The sequence below is a fragment of the Zerene cesonia genome, chromosome 8, assembly GCF_012273895.1.
Source record: "Zerene cesonia ecotype Mississippi chromosome 8, Zerene_cesonia_1.1, whole genome shotgun sequence".
NCBI classification, from domain to species: Eukaryota; Metazoa; Arthropoda; class Insecta; order Lepidoptera; family Pieridae; genus Zerene; species Zerene cesonia.
The window spans coordinates 6,287,425-6,310,808 of record NC_052109.1 but is presented as its reverse complement, the minus strand read 5'-3'; the positions used below and the strand labels follow the sequence as shown (position 1 = coordinate 6,310,808).

General features: G+C 35.7%; 1 protein-coding gene across 1 annotated transcript in view; it reads left to right on the top strand.

Moving 5' to 3' along the window:
- Positions 1–23,384, top strand: part of LOC119828736 (metastasis-associated protein MTA1-like) — a 43,643-nt gene that overhangs the window by 7,317 nt on the left and 12,942 nt on the right. The window contains exons 2-3 of the mRNA XM_038350979.1: positions 5,589–5,750; positions 19,007–19,114. Coding sequence (XP_038206907.1) covers positions 5,589–5,750; positions 19,007–19,114 — 270 coding nt within the window. The remainder of the gene's footprint in view (positions 1–5,588; positions 5,751–19,006; positions 19,115–23,384) is intronic.

Here is a 23,384-nt window from a genome sequence, read left to right as displayed (position 1 = left end):
CTAATTATATTTTATTAAAATTCACTGACAAAAGTAAGTGCTAAAATAAAGTGCACAAATTTAAATATTATTATTATTTTATATTGATATAGTATGTTTCATATATTTATGAAGTGTTTATTTTGCTCGCATATTTTTTTTTTTCGTCTTTCGATCAATAAGAATATATACAATGTATTTCCAATGGCATAGTTTAACATCTCAGTATTCGAACTTCTATACCTAAGTCTTATTTCTTCTTCTCCAACACAGCAGCACTGAATCAACAACATATAAAAGTAACTAGAAGGTATAGTTAAATACGATTTCGTTACTTAATACATTAAATATAGATTTCAATAATGGAATAAACACTCAGATGACGCCTTGTTTCGCCGGTTGTCATGTTGATAAGAAAACACTGGTGTTATCACACAACACAGGAAAGAAGAAGTACAATAATTAATAGCTATATTTCGCAATTGTACGTCGGTAGGTATGTGATAATGCTCGTAGCGCGCGGATTGAGATCCGAAAGTTATTTATAGTGTGATCATGACCACCAGAATGGATAGATTTAGTTCAGTAATCAGTTTATCCCTATAGTTTTTACCGACTTTGTATCGTAGTTTGTAATGTGAATTAAATTTTTTTATATATACCTTAATATAGGTAATATAGTTTACTATTAGATTTTAATATAGGTACTCTACTAGGTTCCTATACATCTAGATAAATTATTTTGAATTTATTCGATTACTCGTTTTCCGCCCACTGCTTCGGTCGCATTCTCAATGGAAAAGATACAATCCCTGGGGTTTCCCCCGAATAAATTCCGTTGTGGTACGATTCCGGGATAAGCACTATCCTTTGCCCGTTCTCGGATCGCAAACTCTGTAACAAGTTTATTCAGAATCAGTCTTGAAGATAAGGCGTGAAGAAAAAACTGACGGTCAGAGTTACTTTTGCGCTTATAATGTAAGTAGGGATTACCTCATTTAAATGTTCAAATAGGAATTATTCACCGTCGTGTTTCAAGATTTTTCTTGTTACATGGAAAGCGCAGAACGGTATAATATAATTTCAGTGTACGAAGGTACTAAGACATTGATTTATGATGATAATGCAAAGGTAACAAAGTTCTAGATGTTACGTTTTCACTGCGGAGGCGCTGATGAAATATTTGCAAGTTTATTTACGGAGTAGATTAGTTTTTATCACAGGAACTCATACAAAGGAAGTGAATGAGCGGACAGAAAGTTGTGGCGGAAGGCTTGATAGCATGAACTACATAGGTTCAAGTGAATCCGCGAGCTAATGCCACTAGTTACGTGTTACATAGCACAACGACACGTGTTATACACGTACAACGCGATTCAACTAAGAAAAGGTCAATGACCTTTACTTGTTAAAATCGTGTCAAATGTCATCTGAAAAATTCGATTTACTTGGAAATCTTTCTTGCATTACAAGGATGGTTTAATATATTTTTCCTGACTTTTATTCCAATTTTAATTAATATAAAGGTTATTTTTAGAATTGGATTATTACTACGTTTGAATATATATCCATGACGTCACGTAATGGAGCACTATCAATCCTATTCTGAGTTGAATCACATGCTTAATGCATTTTGTAATGTTTTTCACATACTGTTTACGCAAAGATTTGATTGTCTCTTCAAGTTCACAAATAATCTATACATCGATTCTGTTATCTGCATTTGCCTTTTCCACTCCAAGTTTCCATTTTTGGTTGATTCACAAGGATGATTTACCTGAAGTTAAAATAAATCACAACTTAGAATGTAATTTTTGTCGCTTCATTAATCGCTTGGACAAAAATATTCCGGCTCGCAGTCGGAGACGTTCATTGTATAATTGCCATGACAAATTCAGGTACCTAATGGACTATTTCAAAAGGCTCTGTTCGCAGTCATTGTGCGCCCCGCGTGTGTGCGCTATTGTATATGGTAACGGTGAATACGGCCATGTTTGTTACTCGTCCACGTGTTACACTTCACATAATTACCTGCTTAACATTTAATTCGTCTTTAACAATCAATCGATTTGTCCCTACAACTGGAATAACATACTGACAACTTCTTATCCCGATATTCCTACGGGATATGGACTTACGCGGGTGAAACCGCGGGGCGCACCTAGTATTATAAATGCGAAAGTTTGTAAGGTGTGTGTTTGTTAATGACTCAAGTAAAAAGTGCATTAAAATATTTGACTCTTATGAGGCAGGGACGGTGTCGTAGAATCAGTCGACTTTTATTAATTTCATGATAGCAAGCGAAGCGAGGGCGTACCGCTTTTAGTATCGTATCCTAGATGTTTAAAATTGCTGTGTCATTGTTTGACGATATGCGTATGTGCCACTACATAAATTTAAATCTTATTATGAATTAATCTCACAGCTTAAAAATGTTCAAAGATAATAAATATATAATTGATGGACAGTATCGCCTAATCGTATATAAGCATATTACTTCTAAACCAGACCCAGTATGTTACTCATAAACTATATTTTTAGGTATAGAAGTTTTGCACTTGGTCCACTTGGACACTTGGACTTCGAAAAAAAGGAGGTTCTCAATATGACTTAATTTTTTTGGGTTTGTTATTTCAGAACTTACGAGTGGGTTGGAATTGACTTTAATGACTTTTTTTAATTTGAAAGCTGCTGCTTTCCGTGTGGTCCTATTAAATTTGATCTAGTTCTGACAATCTGAAGGCGGCTTAGCTTAATTTGTATGGTTTTTTATTAAAGGATTTCCTAGTGCGGTCTAGATATTTTTTATTACATATTTATTTATAAACAGAAATATTTCATAACAATGTCGCATTGATAGAACATCTTCAAGGCCAGCCTTGAACTCATCCAGGTGAATAGAGTTTTATCTAGGCAGTCATCTTGAATGTTCCTTCATAGATAAACATTGAGCGGTATCGTTGTCAGATTCAAATTCTCTATTTGCATGTAGATTTATCTTGTACACAAAACATTTAATGTATGTATATACGAGTAAATTATTTGCATCATGAATAGGTATTTAACTTATATTTTTTTAAGAATCAAAGTAAATAGTTAATAGTTATCGTCACGATTAAACAATTCGCATTCAATTAATTGAAGTGGAAGTTATTTAGGATTAGATGTTTTCTATTTACTTGATATAAGGACTATTTCTCAATATTTTCGAAAATCCTAGGTACAGGTAATTAATGACTGTATAGTTTTGAACGTTAAATATACTGTATATTGTTAATGTCTGTACATTAAATACCTGCTTTAAATAATGCCTGCTTTAATTTTATTGTGGGAGTCGAGCACGCTTCGGCACGAATTGGGCCAGCTCGCACCGGGGAAGTACCACACCCCCACAGAAAACCGGCGTGAAATAATAGCTTGCTATTGTGTTTCGTACGGTGAGTGGGGGAGCCGGAGGCCCATATCCTTTTTCTTACCCTTCCCAGTCCTTTCCTTTATTCCTCTCATCAATCCTTTCCTAATCCCTTCCCAATTAAAGTCGGCAATCCATTTGTAGAGGCGAAAGGTCTGCAATTGACCTTACGCCTCTCCAAATGTTCATGGGCGGTGGTAGCGCTTACCATCAGGCGACCCACCAGCGCCATTGCCGACTATGACATAAAAAAAAAAGTCCCAGACTTTTTTGTACCGTAAGAAGTTTTTTGTGTTACAGCAAAATTTGTATGCACGGTTATTGTCTCACGTCTTAGAAATTATGCCCAACAGTAATTTCTATCATGTACTATGTTATGTATAATGTAATTTTACTCAAATAACATAGATCAAGGGAAGGAAGCGTTATATTCGTTTTGTTATTGTTATTTTTACTTACACTCTTAATACACATTACGGATTATATATAGCCCACCCCCAATGATAGGGATCCATAATAATGAAAAATACAAAGAGCTTATCGACATTACGGTCAAACTCTCAAAGGGCGCATGTGTCCCTGCTAGTGTAATGAAAAATAGGACGATGACGAATAAACTATAACCAAACTATATAGGCAATCAAGCTTAATCGTTTTGTTTCTCGTTACTCTATGTAGAGTATATATACCTACTTAGGTACAAACTTTTAAATCCTTGTCTTCTAGACACCATAGATTATTTAGAATCATATGAGTAAATAGCATTAGGCGCCCTATCTGTTACGACGATATTTTATATAGAATGAATAAAGAATATGATATGGTATATTTTCCACAATAAGCACGAACGGGAAGCCCACGATAACGTCACAAGGCTGGTCGTCGAGTCATCGTAAGCTCGAAGAGTCGTTGGCTCGTTGCGTTGCTCTGATGCATTTCGCTTTCGTTGCGTGCTCGTAACCGCCAACCGGTTACCGCAGCGCTTCATACAGAAACGTGGCTTTTCTGTAACGTTCATATTTCATGTATATGTAAAAAATGAAGATTAATGATGTTTAAATTGCAATTACCACGGCCATTATCTCATCATTACATTGTTTGTTCGCATTCCTGTACGTTTTTCTGAGAATTACATAGCTATGTACAGGAGATGCGAGACGCGCAATGGAAATCTGTTAAATATTTCGTATTTTATAATCATGCCACATCTTTCTATTTGGGACCCGATATCGTCTGTAGAGTGTAATAGTAAATATATCAGCGGAAAATCCAACAAAGACATCACACCATATATTATGTGTCGTCGCTGTGTAGGTCTTTTTGTACTTTATTTAATCCACTAACTCTCAAGCTACGCAACGGTCAGAAACGTGTTTAAAATTTTTAATGTACAAAGCATTCAAATAAAATGTCGTATACGTGAAAAAAATAAACATTTCGGTACAAGTGGTCAAATTATATTACGTTTATGTCTTATGTAATTTAATTGCATCCGTGTGAAGCTGGGACTGAGTCGTTGTAGTATATATTATTTAATACTCATAATTTTTTTATAGTTTTATATCTATCAATATTTAAATTTACATTTGAAACTTCGCGGTATCGGGTCACAAGTGAAAAAAACGCTTTTAACGTTTAGTGTTAAATAAATATAAACAAAATTAAGTTGACATTTTTGAGCATTTTTTTTTATGTCAGCGGGCAACTGAGCTGGTGGTTCGCCTGACGGTAAGCGATCACCACCGCCCATGAACATTCGCAAAAGTAGGGCCTCTGCGAATGCGCTGCCAGCTTTTTTGGGGTAAGGGAAAAGGAATGGATTAAGGAATGGACTGGGACGGGTGAGGAAAAGGAAACGGGCCTCCGGCTCCCCCACTCACCGTACGAAACACAGTGGCATGCCACTATTTCACGCCGGTTTTCTGTGGGGGTGTGGTACTTCCCCGGTGCGAGCTGGCCCAATTCGTGCCGAAGCGTGCTCGACTCTCACAATAGATAATAATGCGACCTTGCGACCTTTTTTTTATAATAATGCGACATTGACCAATTTTATGTGTTGTTGTTTGGATTATTCTTCTGTAAGATGGTACTTAACAATCAGCAAAATGATTCCCCTTTGAAATTTTACAACAATTGTGTATTAGTTATGGTGTGTTATTTCGGAATTTTTGAACTAACTGGTTTTCTTCTTCCACAGACTGCGTCTATTTCGAGACGTCGTCGACGTCTCCGTACCAGATCCGGCGGATAGAAGAACTAAATAAAACAGCCTCCGGCAACGTGGAGGCTAAGGTCATGTGCTTTTACAGGCGGCGGGACCTGCCCAACCCCCTTATACAGTTAGCAGATAAGCATCAAAGTAAGTGCCATATAATTAACATTGGATAAATGCACTATCCATTTAAATATAAAAGAATGTCGTATCTACTTATGTCTCAAAGACAACTGAACGGGAAATGATTTTTGTGTTGTTAAAATCTCCTCCGCTTGGATTGAATTTGAAAAGTTTTCAAAAAACACGTCTACCCGAGCGAAGCTGGTGCTAACAGCTAGTTATATTATAAAACAAATTTATGTGTGACTCTAAAAGCAATGCGAATTTTACTCTAATAAAGAGCAATACCGATTCCAGTCGACATCTCTACTCTCGCGTCTCGGAGAGTAAATTTTAATGAAACCGCTTTATTTTTCTCTGCAATTCACTTTGTTCTAACGGTTTACAAGTTGCAATGATATTATGTTATACGCGCAACGCAACGAATTTTTATCATTCAGTTGATGAATTTAACGTTACGTGCTTTATAGAGACTATGTACTTTTTTTTCCAATTCGTCACTTCAAATGTTTCAAGGTACTAGCGTTCGAACGACAAAGGTTTGTCTTGTTGGTAATTTGAATAATATAATTTTAAAATATTGGTTTCATTTAACAATTAATGCACTTTTGAAATTTGAAAAAAAATCGCAAGTAGATATCGTAGTAATCGAAGGTAGGATACCTTCGATTATTTTGACTTGCGGTGTTTCAGTTTCATAAAACCTTTTTGATATTAAGACTATCCAAATTTCTTAAGGTTGATCCTGTTCTCTTGGTGTACCCTCCATACCTCTCATTATTTATTTGAATTTATCTATTTTAATACAAATCATCCTCGCAGTTATTCAGATGGGGATCTATTCAATACATGACCTTACCGTTCACCATGACTTTGTTATTATTAGTCTTGTGAATTATCATCAAAAACTGTGTATTTATTAGTAATAGATAATTAATAAATGTTATGATATGTTTTATCTGTCGGATTAAAGAATTGTCTGTAACAATTAGGCAGTTGATTTAAATCTGTACGTAGACACCTATTTAAAATGTTGTATGTATATACAACGTATCCATAACGACGCAGATGTTTTTTGTTACTATTTATTTTTAAATAAACTTTTTTACGGAAAATAACACATAATACGGCGGGGCTTCGAACCCGTTTCTTATACTTCATAATAGTCACCCTACATTCAACTGTATGTGGGGTTATCTATGTATTCATACTTTCGCATTAAGTCAATTCTGTCTCTACTGGCACGTGTAAGTAAATTTTTTGTTCGTTTATTAATTCGGCGTTGAAATTTATGGAACCGTAGACATCTGCCTCTTGGCAATTCATATGCTTGGATCGTTTCTTCAATTTATATTAGTTCGCCTTTAGTCTTAATATTGTAGGGTTTATTGATTATGGGTACTTAAACTTTCGGGCTGTTACGAGAATGCTCGACTTTATAAACCAAAGCTCTCATCTACTATATATGTATGTTAACAATATTAATTACGTCATAGTATTATCAGTTTGGATGAATTTTGAAATATTATTGACAACTGTTTTTTTTTTATTGTTTTAGTGAATTGACTCTCAGGCAATTTTAAAAAAGCAACACGTTTGCTCACAACCAAAGTACAAACCGGCGTACAGCATATCAAAACCCTGATCATGTCTATATCGTATCGCGTGCTATCGATCCGCGAACTCCCCTCCCACTTGGAATAAGTATAATATCTAATAACGGTCTTTCTACAATCTACAATTAAATCTATAAATACATTCAGCGTCCTTGATTCACAACAAAGACACGACTCCTATTGATTTTCGTGTACATGGTGTAAATACGGCAATGATTTTTGGTGGCAAGAGCCGTTTCGTTTCTGCGAATGTGTATGTGCTATGTAGGTGCCTACCGAGAGCGGTGTGGTGCGTGTGTTTGATTATTTTCTATTAATAGACGATTAGCCTATATTAAGAGTGGCGACTAGGAACTTGCGCGTGAGTCTGGAACCTTCTTTGATATGCTGAATCATGTACGAAGTGCAAACATAAAATCGGTAGCGGAGCGTTATTGCGTTTTATCTTCGTTTATATGGTTGCATTACACATCAAGGAACTGTTACTCAATAATCTTGCGCTTAATACTATTTAAATTCGAATAGTTGTCATATCTCTACATCACGCACGAAAGTACCTACGCCAAAGATAGTCAAGATGTCGCAGAACTGGATCTAAGAATGTATCCAGAGAAAATTGCAAATAATATCAAGTTTCTAATTAAAGATTAAAATATAGTTTTGAACCTTAACGAGACTCCCGAGTCTTTTCAGAATCGTTCTTAATGTATCTATCTAATAATGTCATACAGTTTTCGTTAACGATTATAAATTTCTTCTTTATGAAAAACAACGGAAACCAGTTGCGGCATCTGTATTATCACCATTCGTTTTTCTTGAACCAGTCACAATATTTTCGAATTTGATAAAGTGACTAAGGAGATTTGTCTATCTATACCTAGATGTGATATGATTAATATTTGTACTCTGTTCGTCGATGAACACAACACTGTAGAAGCAGTTTTAATCAATTGTAATTAAAACCGAAACATTCGTCTCATCGACTTTCATTAGGCGAACGACCCTTTACCTGAATAGCTTTATTTACTCGCAACTTTGCAGACATGGGGCTATGTATTCAATATTATATTTTTCATATACATTCGGGATTAATATGTATTGAATTTTGTATAAACTTTTGCCTATATTGCCAATGATTATAAAATCATTTGATTTGACAAATAAAATTTTTGTTGAATTAAAAAGTTTTAAATTTAAAATCAAGGTGAGTTTTTCACCTGAAAGATGACGTTTTATGGATACTGAATGCAATATTTTAAATTAAATCAAAAATAATCATAATAAACCTGAACCTTTTTAGCTACAAGATACTAAAATTGAATAAAATACCCTTTAATTTTTTAACGATATTTTATTTCGATTTGGGTTTATAATCCATAATACGGCTTAAAGCAAACATATAGGTACCTATACTATGCCCACATTATGTACCATAAAGTTGACTTAAGTGAATTTAGTTTTATTTAGATAATGCCTGGGGTTTAAAAATCGTCTTGTTTGTTATATTAATACATTTGCAACGTGAGAATTCGACGTCAGCAATTCGGCTTGACATGCACACATCGTGGTGCGATCGTGACTCACACGAGTGCATTGTATACTAATCTCTTGTTATCTTTCCAATCCCATAATAAAGAAGATTTGTCTGGGAGAGATCGCTTATAGTGGTATGACCGCCCTTTGTACAATTAAAGTTACCCTCTGTACATTGAAATTGTTTAATTAGTTTATGGTGTACAATAAAGTGTTTTTCATTGCATTTCATTCATTCATTCAATATTCCATACGTGTATTAGGACGATTTTGTCGACAATATATAATAAATGAATAACAATTTTATTAGCAAAATCAACTCACTACATAAATCTTAAATATACGTAAAATACCTCGTATATTCAATGGAAACGGTTATAAGACAATATTGTATAATTGATATTCGGCCGAACTGCATTTTTGTAAAGGATAAAAAACAAGAACTTTGAATGTGCATAAGCACCCCCTATGTTCTGTTGATATTTATATCAAATTTATGTTAATACTATAAGAAATCAAAAAGATACAATCGTTTAATGTATCGATACATAATAGGCAGTATTGTGTTTTGCCAGTAGACGTCTCTTGGACAAAGATCGTGTGTTAATTCGGACCGGGTAGTCGCAGGGGCGCGGGGTTCGGGGTTAGTAAACATAATCATGGCCTCCGCCCGTTCTACAATTTAGTAGCTAAATGGGAATGAAGAGATTCCTCCCCGCGCCCCCACGCCGACCCCGTCTGGCCCCGATGCCCACGCTTTTTATTATAAACTTATTGAAATTACCTTCATGCGTTTCATAGTTGTTTATATTTTGTATCCCAAAACGAGACGGTCAGTCGCGCGCCTAATTGGAATTTCAAATACGATTGTCTCATTCTATGCCGCGGCCGTCGGATGGTGCGATGTAATTTATGTGAGTCGTTAGCGGTAGTTGGTGACCCGAGACGAGACCGTTATGAAAGAAAAAATAACTAAATCAAGCGTCGTCGATGATAAGTCGCGAGCGTGTGCGCTATTGAGAATAAATAAAACGCGAACATTATAAAACAGTAATCTAACTCCTTAACTAGGCGCCACCCCCCGCCCACGTGCCACCCCGTATCGACCGTAGCGCTCTCATCTCCCAGGTACACGCAACACTTATCCCGGTTTTAATTGTCACCATGCGCTGATGACCTCGACTATAGGTACTTCGACACCCGTCTCGCCGCAATCTGTGTATTGACTTAAGTCTTAAAGTTATTGGATCTATATGAGGAATCGGAAATATGCCTTTTCTTGAGTTATGTTATTTTTAACAAAATGCTAAAACGCCTTCAAATTGTTAGAACTCAGTAGGCTAAATTATAATATGCCACACGGGAGGCACCAACTTTCAACAAAAAAAGAGTCGTAACAATCGGTTCACCCAGTAAAAAGTTATAGAGGGAACAAACACAAAAATATGCAGTCTAATTCATAACCTTATTTTCTTAAAGTCGGTTGATAACAAGCTGAGCATCGACAGACTCATTGGATTAATATAAAATGTGTGTAATGCCGCACTAGAACTATGTAGTTTTTTTTCGAAACAACACCTTATTAAGCTTAGAAAAAACCTTAAGACAAGCCAATGTCAGTTTTCATGACACATTATTGCTTAACGTCTCAATGGATTGTAAATAGACGAATCTCTTGTTGTGGGCTATAAACTTGAAATTTATTCATTTCAAATTTGATAGAAGTTTTTCTTAGTTTAATAATTCTTTTCTGAAATTATTTCAACACATACATCTGCAGTATTCTCTACACGACTCTTTCCATTGAGTCAGCTATTCACATGGTACTTCTTTCCCGACTTGGCTCGCGGCCCACAAGATTATAAACTTTAATTAGATACTTAGAATAGACTGAATAATATCCGATTCGTATTCAAATATGTTGCTTGTTTTGTAAATGGATTCATAATGTATTAAAAACGACGTGGGAAACAAAGTATTAGCTTGAATTCTCCCAAATTTCAGTACCGTCGTTTTTTTTGACAGTAAAATACACCTATTCGATTGAGGTTTGACATCGTAAGTTACGCCACTATTTTTACCTGACCGAAGGCGGGTAGTGTTTTTTAGCCATTTGTTTATCTGTGGGGCGTGCCACAACCGAAACTGCTGAACAGATTTTGACATATGAGGTGTCGTTGTAATCATCAAAAATAGTGAGTAAGCTATGTAAACTAACAAAATGGCGCCCGCTTTTCGAAAAAGGAGTGTGGGTTTGCTTTTCTCTTATCCTAGAAAAATAAAATAAGAAAATAAATAAAATAAGATCGTTACATGACATTCACAATAAACATAAGAAGTAACGGTTATTTTTTTTTTGGTTTCATAATTATAATTTCTTGGAGAACAGTTTATGTTTATAACTTTACTTACCTTAACTTTATAAAATTAAAAATCAAGTTGCTGTACGTGATTGTGATATGAAGCTTTTGTGATTGCTTTGCTCAATAAAGTCAACCAGCGAACCGCCCCGGCCTCGAACTGGTGCAGTAAATCTTCCCCTGGAATCTTCTATCACTATATATATTTTAAAAATTTTCACTAAAATTCTTTCCGTAATTTTGAAGATCTAAGCATAGTTGACACATACAGCGGGAACTGACTCTGTTTTATACTATGTAGTGCAGAATGAGGATTAATTATTTTTCTCTGATCATTATTATTATTTATGTGGTAGCGAAAGACACTACCAAATTAATATCCGAAAAATACGAAATAAATGTGACTTACATGCAACATTGATATCGTTAATAGTCTAGCTATGTTCGTATGGACATATCATGGTAGGAGCGTTATTGTAAACTTAATGTCTACCTAATATTTACACTGAAGTGCGATATTTCGCACTTTCGGCTCTAGACGACGCGACGTTTACGCTATTTCCCACTAGTTATGTAGTTTCTGTTTGCAATAATAGCCACTTAACGAAATAAATGTCGTGTGAATTTTTGCAAATGCATAATTAATATAAAACGTGCTTAAGCTAGACAGTCTTTTTTTTTGTCAAATTAACATAGCATCTCAACGGAAATTATAGAGTTACGAATCAGCTAAAAATAGCATAATAGTTGCGTAACAATTACATAAAAATGAAACAAATTTCGAATGTCGTTGGAGGAGAGAGCAAAGCGATCCGTGGTTCCCATGGCAGTCGCATCTAATGAGAAGCACAAGCACGTTTGCGCTCCAGCGGTTGGCAGTCGGAACCGTTGCGTCCTGGGTGACGTCACGCGGTGCTGGCGGCGCGGTGCGGACACGTGAGGCCGGCCGCCGGGGTAGCCGCGGGCGCAACGAAAGTGAGACCGCGGCCGCGCGACGAGGGGCGTGGGGGGCGCGGTTAGATGGCGGGTCGACGAACTTCGCGCATCCAACCGCACTTGTACAAGACGCTCTTATTGTTTTAAAATCCGAGTACGCCACTCACCTTCTACGGACACCGGGACAGATTCACCTACTAACTCTCCGTAATGATTCAAGTCATTGTACGTGTAGTAGATTTATGTTGTTATTAAATATCAAAAAACTTTCAAATGGACATTTATATGAGTCTGTAGAATTTATATTTTCAAATAATAATTAAATATAATGAAATTAAATAGTTTCATAAATACAAAACCGTTGTACCCTATTTAATATATCACCATTAATTATGAAAACTGCCATGTGCCCCTTATCTTAAGCGTTCACACCATTAACAATGACATTATTGGAGAAAGTCTCATATAGGTGTTTCTTGCAATTATCCAGCGGAAGTGAACAGCTGAAGCGAGTATCCGCCCGTGCCGTGCAGTAATCAACCGAGGTGGAACGGTTGCTCTCATAATATCTGCACTTATTTATTTCTAAACAGAGACGTGACAATCTCTGTACATAGTTCACTGTTTCGTCATCTTGCATCTTGATATATATGTTGTTTCGAACGAACGCTATACAGCCGTGTGACAATGAATTGAACTTAATAGCGTAGCACTTGTAAAACCAGTTTCGTCACACCGAATGTTTTAGCCAAAAACACGGACAAAGCTCGATACTTACATATAATACAACTCTGATAGCCACAATCACGCATTGCGTTAGCATAGCGAAATTTGATCTATATAATATTATCTAATTATCTAAATAAACGTCATCAGATTATCACAATTACTATCCAAAAATGTCTTACTCACAGTGTAAAGTTTCATTTTTAAAACCAGATTACACGTATCATGTGTGTATCTATCGGCGATGGGTGTGAGTGGGTAAACTTCATGTGAAGGTCACAACGCGGAGGCTCAGCAGGAGACGTCGCGACGGCCGTTAACCGCTCCATATTGAAAGATTTACGTGGATCCGGATCGAGTATTACGTTCTTGTTAAGTCATACCTGAAATTACACCCTTAAAACATACATACATCACTAAACACTGGATAGAACTAGCTACGTAGAATAATATTGAAGTGGGTGTATTGGTACGGATATTAGTGTTATTGTTAAAATGGGTCCTTCAGTTTTAACATTTTTTTAATCATATGAATTGTCGAAAAAAATATGTTGTGAGGTGACTTTTAATGTGTGAATAAAAACATTCTACATAAAGAATAGACTCAAAGGACTGGCCTTTCCCTATAGAAATATTTTTGTTAATTTAAAGTAAAACTTTTTTTTTAATTTGAAACATGTTGAATACATAAAATAAAATAATTGCTGTCGTAAAACACAAAATACCACCACCAGGCATGAAGATCAAGTTTCTAAATTGTATTTTTGTTACCGAAAATCATGTAAAGATTGCACATAAAACTTATGTGGCTGCGAATGCAGATGCACGTCAACAAAGACGCAGCAGCGTCTGCGATTGTACATGCTTTATGTGTAGGCATTACCGTCACGTTGATTACTCGCGCGTTAATCCAGACGCTATCTGCGCCCTATAGCACTATGGTATCGTATCACTTACATTGCAGACCATTACAATTACCGATTAATGAGTCGGCATCTGCTAACGCAAAGCCTGGTAACTGAGCGTGAGTGGAAGATATCGAAAATTGTCAAGATTTCTAGATTTGATTTTGAATATGCGACGAGGCTGAAGAAAAAAAACTAATACCTTACGGAAAAAGTGTAGATTTGAGTTGTTACACAATTATACAGTATTTATTAATAATTGATACACTATTTTATAAGTGATTGAACGAACCTAGTCATGTTCGTTTTATTATTGAAAAAGTACCTAAGTATAACGCTTATGAAGAGATCAAGACAAATATGAATTTGTCTTGTTTGATATCGGTGTCAACGCGCAGGTAATTTCGAAAAACAACCTGCGATTTAGATTTATACCTATGTAATTATTACGGAAAACCAATGTATGTAGATATATCTTTTGCATCTTGTCGTCACTACTACGTTATTTGCTCAGTATATCCATTGCTTACCATATTAACATACTCATCATCAATTGCCCATTAACATGGCAAAACTGTCAACATCTTCGCAACGAGAATCCGTGATGAAATAGTTTAGCCCGTAGAACCTTATTAAAGCAAGTCGACATCGTGACATTAGAGGGTTTGAATATTTAAACGGATCCGGTGCGAACGGCGTTCCCCGTTGCGGTTTGTCGTCTACTTCAATATGAATCCGGGGGAAAATTTTCGTCGAGCTTCTCCTTCACTTGGACTCTTCGTATTTATTTGCTTTTTTTGGATTTGATTGGAAGCATGGGAGATTTGATTGTGTTTAGTTAGCAATATTTATTTTTAATTTTTATACGTTGAGCTCTATACAGTTTTGTCACGTTTAACAGCGACTTCTGGTGATAATTTTACGTTTATGAATCGACTAGCTGCGTCACGCGGTTTCACCCGCGTAAGTCCGTATTCACTAAGAATATCGGGATAACAAGTTGCCTATATGTTATTCCAGTTGTCCAGCTATCTACGTACCTTTTAAATATATTACGTAAATTTTATTGCAACGTAAGGATGTGTGTGTGTGTACTTGTGGACACACACAAGTACACACACACACATCCTTAAAAACTTTCGCATTCATAATATTAGTAGGATAGGATAGGATAAGTAGGACTAGTAGGATATTACAAAGTGTAAAACAGTCGAACCAGAACTCCTTAATATATTAATTACGATTCCATTTAAATTATGTATACATTTTATATGTATAAATATTCAAACACCTAAATGTTTTGTTATGCACGTATCTATTATTCTATTATTAAGCTGTATAATGTGACTTTCGGTCGCATTGTTTTGACCAAAGATGTTTTTTAATCTCAGAATTATTAAGAAACCGTCTCTTTGTCGCGACAACAAAACGGCTCGAAATTGCATCGCTGCATCCCAATCATAACAACGTGACCTACTTAAAAAAGAGACAGAACGTCGTGGTGTAAGAAAAATAAATAATAGCTCACTTACTTCCTTTACAGCTTTCTCTACTCCCTTTTGCTTGAAAATAAAATTGTTTTAAAATTTTGCATTGTTTCATAAAATACGATAGCAAGTGACATTATCGTTTCATTTATGATTAAAATATCTAATTGAAATGCACCAACAAGTTAAAAGAGCGACAATAATTTCTCTCGTCAACGTTAAAACGAGTGGAGGTCATCACTCAGCGTAACCGAAAAGTCGGTGCCGCGAAGTTGAGAACAGTCATATCATATCGATTTGTTAAGATGGCGTACAGGGGGCGGCGGCAGGCGGGAGGGGGTGGTGTTGCTGACACAGCACGCAGCGCTTGCACCTGCATGTACACCATGTACGAAACGACCAGGATGAATACAATACAGCTCATTGAACTTGAATAGGAAATAAACAGTTTTTGAAAATGAATTACGTAAAAAGCCCATGACAGACAGCATTGTATTGTAATTATTATTAATATTATGCTACAACAATCGTTTACTTATACTAGTACTCAAGGAACTGTTTCTTTTTTTCTTTTAATAAAGGACCCTCTAGATTTATACCACTTTATTATTCAATATATATTCACTGTTACTTAAAAATTATAATTAATCAGTCACCCAAGAGAAATGTCTTTAACCAAAACCGTTAATAAACGTTAATTTGTGTATTTTGTATAGTTTGTAATACACACACCTGTCTAGTGTGTAATATTCGCGGCTTTAAATGTGTAATATATGTTAAGTAAAAGTTATCATTTTGTAGATATCGATTACTCTAAGTTGTCCAATTATTTGTGTAGTTAGTTTGCTTTAGATAGATGATACCTACAGGCTACAACCTGTGATTTCGAGGATATGCTTCAATAGTACAATAAGATCGACAGTCGTTCGACTCTGTATAGCATCGCTGTAGTGTGCCATCACGATTCGCCATTCGTCTATGTATGTATGCTACAGCCGAGGTTGATACTTTGGCTTTGGATTAAGTCTCCAGTCTCGGTTACTTTAACACCCAACCCTTACAATTTCCTTGTGAGTATCCTTAACTATTAAGATGAAAAAAAAAAATTGATTTAAATTTCTTGTGTTTTACCAATGTATACAAATAAGTGGTGTTGTCAGCGTTGTCACTTTTTTGGAAATTTTTTTCGAACCAGTCTATTCTAGTCAGATAATTAACAACTCTTTCATTAACTTTGTCTCTACACAACAATAATAAACATTGAATACCGTTTATTGTATAATAGAAATTTTAGAGATGTTGGCACATCTGCTGCTTTACTTTTCCCTATTTTCTAAAAATAATTAATAAGATGCTAAAGGTCTCCTTGTTTAGATTACTATTACATATTCATGGGCTTTATTTATTCCTATATATTTTTTTTTAATTTACGATCTACGTCTTTCGATACTTGATGAGTCGAATCTGCAATCTTATGACATACAGAATTATATATATTATTACGTTTCTACCACATTATAGACAGGAACAGCTTGGCAAGGTGTCGCATGTGCTGCAATTATGTGCAAGTTCTCCTCGTATTATATTTTTATATCACCCTTATTTTATTTACATGTATGTATGTATGTAACTACTAACCGCACTCTTTTAGCCTAGATTTTGTCCCATTATAAATAAACATATTTAATTAAAACTTTGTACGCTACCAAGGGTAGGTGACAATACAATCTTTTCATGAGCATTATCGAGATAAGGATCGTCAGATTTCAATAACTTCCTTACATGTAGAGTACAAGAGAGTGAAGTGTAAGTGAATGTAGAGTCTAAGACCAAGTGAGTCAATTTAGTTGATTCTATTATTGTAGCGTGTATTGTATTTTACAGGCTTTTTAAGCTATCTGTATTATTCAATATAACGGTATTGAATAATATATATATAGCTTGTCACGTGTAAAAAATAGAATAGACGTCATTTTATTAGTTTGCCGAACATGGTAGCATGTCAGTTCAGGTGCGCGTCAAATTCAAATTATGCACTAAAATACGATGTAAACCTAACAAATTGGCAGGACCATAAAACTGCTGTAAAAGTAAAAGGGGATATATGTCAGAATATTTGTGTGGAACAAGTTCCACAGTGAGATAGGTCGCGCTCGCTGTGAAAACAGTCTGGGGCTCGGTGCGAGCGGGAGCGTGTCCCGGCGCCCGATCCGTTGACATTGTTGGGGTGTACCGGGCATAGTTTGCGGCTGCCAAGGTCGCCAGCGACATGTCTGTTTACTTTTTTCAGGAATAATGGCATTTTTGAGGGTAACAAACACTTCGAGTCTTCGAATTGGAGACATTGTAGTATTGGACATAATATCGTATTTCATTCCAAATTTGTGATTAAGTAAAGACAATACAAATTGTTACCACTCTAAGGATACCTGGATTACTTAATTACAAAGAGATTTGTTAACTTACACATAATATTATGATATCGTAAATGTATCTTACATTTACTTGAACATGGCATAACATGGTCTTTTTGAATGCAATAAGTTTCTATGTAGTGAATCTTCGTTGGTAAAGCTAATAACAAAAATCAATCAATAAAAATAATATGTAAAACATCTTATTCCAATGCATGTTTGACGAACATCCGTAAAATAAATTTTATTGCCTCATCTTTCAGCATATCGTTTACTAGCGGTCTGCTTCGGCTTCGTCCATGGTGCATGTACAGCCTATAGCACTCAGGGATCACGTAAATATACAATGGTGAAAGAATTTTTGAAATTGGTCCAGTAGTATCTGCGATTAGCTTGTTCAAAAAACAGTTAAAATCAAGCTGGCTCGATGATTCATTATTCAAATGGAGATCCAATCCATAACAATTAGCATCTATAACAAGATTTTAAAAATAAACCAAGAACATAGTTTTGTCATAGTGCCATATTCTTTTTTGCCAATTTTTGCTGTTGGTCACACTGTTCCCAATAAAAACGCTATTTGCTAAGGACCTCGTTTCAGTTGCAACGATGATAATAAATATACCTCATTCACATTCATTGTCTTTTAATATCAAGCGAAGACATCGCTACTTTGATGTTAATTTATAATGTGTTAATCTTTTTGTCTTTGCGCACCTGCAGTATTTTTTTTATGGGTAGCGGAGGTGGAATTTGAAGTGATGAAAACTTGATATTGGGGGTTACCGTGAAGTCTTAAAGCAGTATTAATGCCAATGTGGAAAAAATACAGAGTCGTCGTTTGATAGTTGAATTTAGTTACTTATTATAATAATTAGTCGAGGTTATGATTAGGTTATTTAAAATTTTGAAAAAACTTATTGCATTTTGACACTTCTTATTTTAATTATAACCCCAGCCACAGACACAAGTGCATGAGTTGAGATTTTTCAGCATCGTCGGCTATGGATTCTCGAGAACTGCTTGTACAGTCTTATTTTGGTTTATAGAGCGGCTTTAAGGGCCATTAATTTGCTAGCAAAAAGTATCAACAAAAATTTGTTCTCTTGGAAGCAATTGGATAGCATTAATTAGTTAACATTATTATTTCAATGTTTTCTCTTCTAAGAAAGTTTTAGGACATTTTTTAAATATGTTTGCTTAATTTTAATAGAATCTGTATGTTTAATTGATTATCAACTCATTCTTCTTTTAGGATAAAATTTTCGTAAACTGAATAATTTAATGAGGTTTTGTGTTACAGTGGCCCAGTCAGAAGACTCACCGGTCGCAATGAAACTCAAGAAAATATGCCTTAAAACGCCTATAGGCGAGGAACAGGCGGCACAAGCTGTATTAGACCCTGCGATAGGTAAGCGTATTCATTATAATAACCGCTATTATCACCACATATGTGTTTTGTATAGCCCTAATGCATACGAAATAAGGTCTACATTAATTAAACTTGCATTCCCGACATGGAAATATGTCGCTTTCAATTGATGAACTGCTTTTATTTTCCACGGCATCGAGCGTCGCGGCTATGATGTCATAAATTTTATTGCGGCAACTATTTCATTACATAGTACGCAAAAACCACATTTATTCGAGACCCCGCCGAAATTATTTTCCGCTATACGTGTTATCTTTGTCTAACTCGTTTAATAAAACATTTTAATTGTATTCAATGTCGCTGTTTCGTTGGATACCTACGCGTATCTTAACTGCAAAGTCGATTGATTGGTTAATGAAAAATAATGTTTGGATACTGATAATTGATATTAAAATTAATGGCCAATTAAATATTGTCATATTTAATATGCTTGCAATAAACGGAACCTGATACAAATAACTGAAGTGTTATAATGTTATAATATGGTAAAATAGCTCTAGAGTTATGTAATTTAATCGCAATTAAAAATATGACACAGTTGCCTCATTCTGTACGCCCCGGGATGACGTAGTTTCTAAATATAGCACATTTCTAAATCGGTGGAAGCATTTACAAGTTATGTTCGAAATCATGTTAAGTAACAAACGTAGTATGGTATGTACTTACACATTGAAATTACAATTTTAAACCTTATAGTGTAATAAATGTATAACACTTTAACCTTACTCCATTTTTTTGTTGTATGTCCAATACAAAATAAAATTTATGGAAGAAAATAACTATAAATATAAACATTTTATTATATAATAACTAGCTGCACCCGGCAAACGCTGTTCTGCCTTACTCTTATCGTTTAGTGGTATGAAAAATAGATGTTAGCCGATTCTCAGACCTACCCAATATGCTTACCAAATTTCAGAGGAATCGGTCAAGCCGTTTCGGAGGAGTATAGAGACTAACATTGTGACACGAGAATTTTATATATATAGAAGATATAGAAGAAGAAGATACTAGCTTTTGCCTGCACTTATCGCGCGCGTTAATTCGGAGTAGTTTGATAGATATAATTATACATATTAACGTATTTCCTATTGAATCACTCTATCTATTAAAAAAAAACCCCTTCAAATTTCGTTGCGTAGTTTTAAAGATTTAAGCATACACAGGGACATAGGGACAGAGAAAATGACTTTGTTTTATACTATGTAGTGATTTCAATTCGAACCAGTAGTTCCTGAGATGAGCGCGCAAACAAACTTTCAAGCTTTACATCTTCTTTAGATATAAAATTCTCGTGTCACAAATAATTACTTACCGTACTCCTTCGAATAGGCTGGACCGATTCTCATGAAATTTTGAGTGCATATGTGGTAGGTCTGAGAATCGGCCAATATCTATTTTTCATAACCCTAAATGATAAGAGTAAGCAGAACAGCGATTGCCGGGTCAGCTAGTAATATTATAAGAATCTATACATTGCAAAGTGGCTCTACCTCAGCAAGAAGCACATATCGAGTATGCTTCTTTTAGGTAGATAAGCATTAACATGCTCGTATCAAACCACATCATCAAATGGCATTGCCATTATTTCCGAGTAGGCACTTATATCAAGTCGGCCTATAAAATATTCTATGTTAGAATGGTCGGAAAATATTAAATTGTAGTAAAGTGTAGTGTAGTGTAGTGTATAAGAAATATGGAAATGGGCAACGTCAACCTGTGTGATAATTTTGTTCTTATATAAACACGTGCACGTGCTTGATCGGAGACCAAGATAGTCCCATTTTGATATATTCTTATACATTTTACCTGAAAATTCGTTGAAATTCGTAAGAATCAAAAAGTTTAGTGGCTGAAATTTGGTACGCGTGTACTGAAGATTATAGCATCACGGTTTACCATTACCGTAGCGAGTATTTAAAAGCACACACACAGCGACAGTTTATTATTATTTTTTATTTTTCTTTTTTTTATATTTAAATAGGAAGCAGTGTACAATCTGTACATAAATAATGAGGATTTTACGCTCGATTAAGACAAAAATTCAAACAAAATTCTGCGCCGTTCTTGAAATAAGTTCAAGCGATTTCTTTACTTTATTGGTTCGTAATTGATTGTGGTAGTAAGTTAGCACTTTAGCTTTAGAATTTTGATGACTTACATGGGTTGTGTGCAAATGTCTATGGTATGTTACACATTCGTTCCGCGATTAGTCCGCTTTTTAACGAGTGGTTTATTATGGTTTACTGAAACGCTTATGCTGTTAAAATATATTTTATTATAATAAAATGTTTTATAAAACTTATTATAGGTATAATTAAACGGCATGTTCGACCTTCGCTGTTACATCGGAGTTTTTCTATTAGCTCGCAAGTTTAACCGATTGATCTATTTATAGCGTCTACCATTTAGTGTAACGTGATTAATTTTCTAAACATTTTAAATTCTAATCCATTTGCTTACACTATTCTATTCCGATGGTCTTAAATTATATCTATGCCTATGCTTATTTTATTTATTAATAGCGATTATCACTCTTTTAGTGTGGTGGGAACAGAGTCGCTGTTAAACGCGGCGTTGTTCGCGTTGTTACATTGACCAATCTTTTTGCGTTTATTGTAATAAGTAACAATTTAACGAAAATGTGTTCATTTGTTTTAGCCTGATATTGTTATTAGCGATCAAATGGGCATCGCATTATATTGGAAGACTATTGAATGCACCAAAGTTATATGCGAGCTTTTTTGTTGAAGTTAATTATGAATAGTTTGCATTCAAGTAGTGGTTTTACGTGAGGCGATTAGCCGACGGATGTCCCTGGGTCGCGACGCTCGCGGCCGGCGGGGTCGCGGGCGGCGTGTTCCTCCAGCGTGCGTGGCACTGCAGCTCTCCTCCACCGGCGGTAATTTGATTGGGCCCGAGCTGTCACCTATGCGCCGCAGTCGCCCGGCCGTCGCTCGCCGGCTATCGATTAGAGCCCCCGCTCCCCGGCCACCCCGCCGCCCGCGAACCGGATCTCGTCACGCCGCCATTGTATACCCGCGACGCTTAAACGCATTCGTTTCTCCCGATGCGAAAACGACGCATTCCTTCCGCGCGCCCGTCCGCCCCGCCCCGGCCGACCACGCCGCGCGGCGCCTATCAGGACCACATCGAACCTCTCATTACTTATTTACACCGATTCAATGCCGATCAATGACAACCTACACACAATACACATCCCCCCGCAAAACTCCATCTACACTGTTTACCTTTGACATTAAAGCTACAATCTTAATTCTGGAATGTTCCAATTGCGAACGTGCATGCCTTGTTCAATGTATCTGCGATTTTAAATGTCCGCTAATGCAATACTTATAAACATATTTGAGAAATAAGTAACAAGTATTGCACATTGCGATGAAATGTTGCAAGTTGCACTTGAACAACTCATAGAGTATAGACGGTGCGGCCGGCGCTCTCGCAGCTCCGTTATTGTGAAATCCTCGTTACGAAAGAACCAACTTGAAATAAACTGTCACCTATTCTATAATAAGTCGGTTTAACGTCGTGCATAAAAACCTCGTTAAACCCTACAGAGATCAGTTTTTTATACACATCTAAATATCACATAAATAGCTATACTGTTACTGTATATGCTGTTAAAGCGTTTACATGCAATTACACTTCTATAAAACAAACTATAAAACTAAAGAGATAAAAATGTGAGATGGAATAACCCACATGCACTTTTATAACGATTCATTTTTATATGCTGAATATATCTCTTAGAAGTTATCATGAATTTTTAACGGCTTCTATTCAAGTAGATTCACCTACTTGGTACATTACCTATATTAGAAAGGATTTTTATTATAATGGCGAGAGACGTTATGTCTGGCACAGACCAAGGTCTAAAATAAAAACTTTTATAAAAACTTTTTAGAAAAGGAGATGGAACTATAGAAATAGCTAAATTCTCTTGTCAGTCGATTTTTATGCACATATCGTTTCGTATAAATTATACATGTCACCGTACAATGAGATTGAAAACAGTAATGTGTCGAATAATATAAAATAGTGATTACAATTAATGCTACGGCTATGAAACCATGGGCATTCGATATGATAGGCTAGGTAGGCTAGGTAGGCTAGGTTAGGTTCGGTTTATTTAAAAACTACAGAAATAGGAGTCGAACCGTCACCTGCACCTGACAGACGTTTGGGAAATGTATATTCTCGGAATAAATCATAACTGCGACAGATTCGG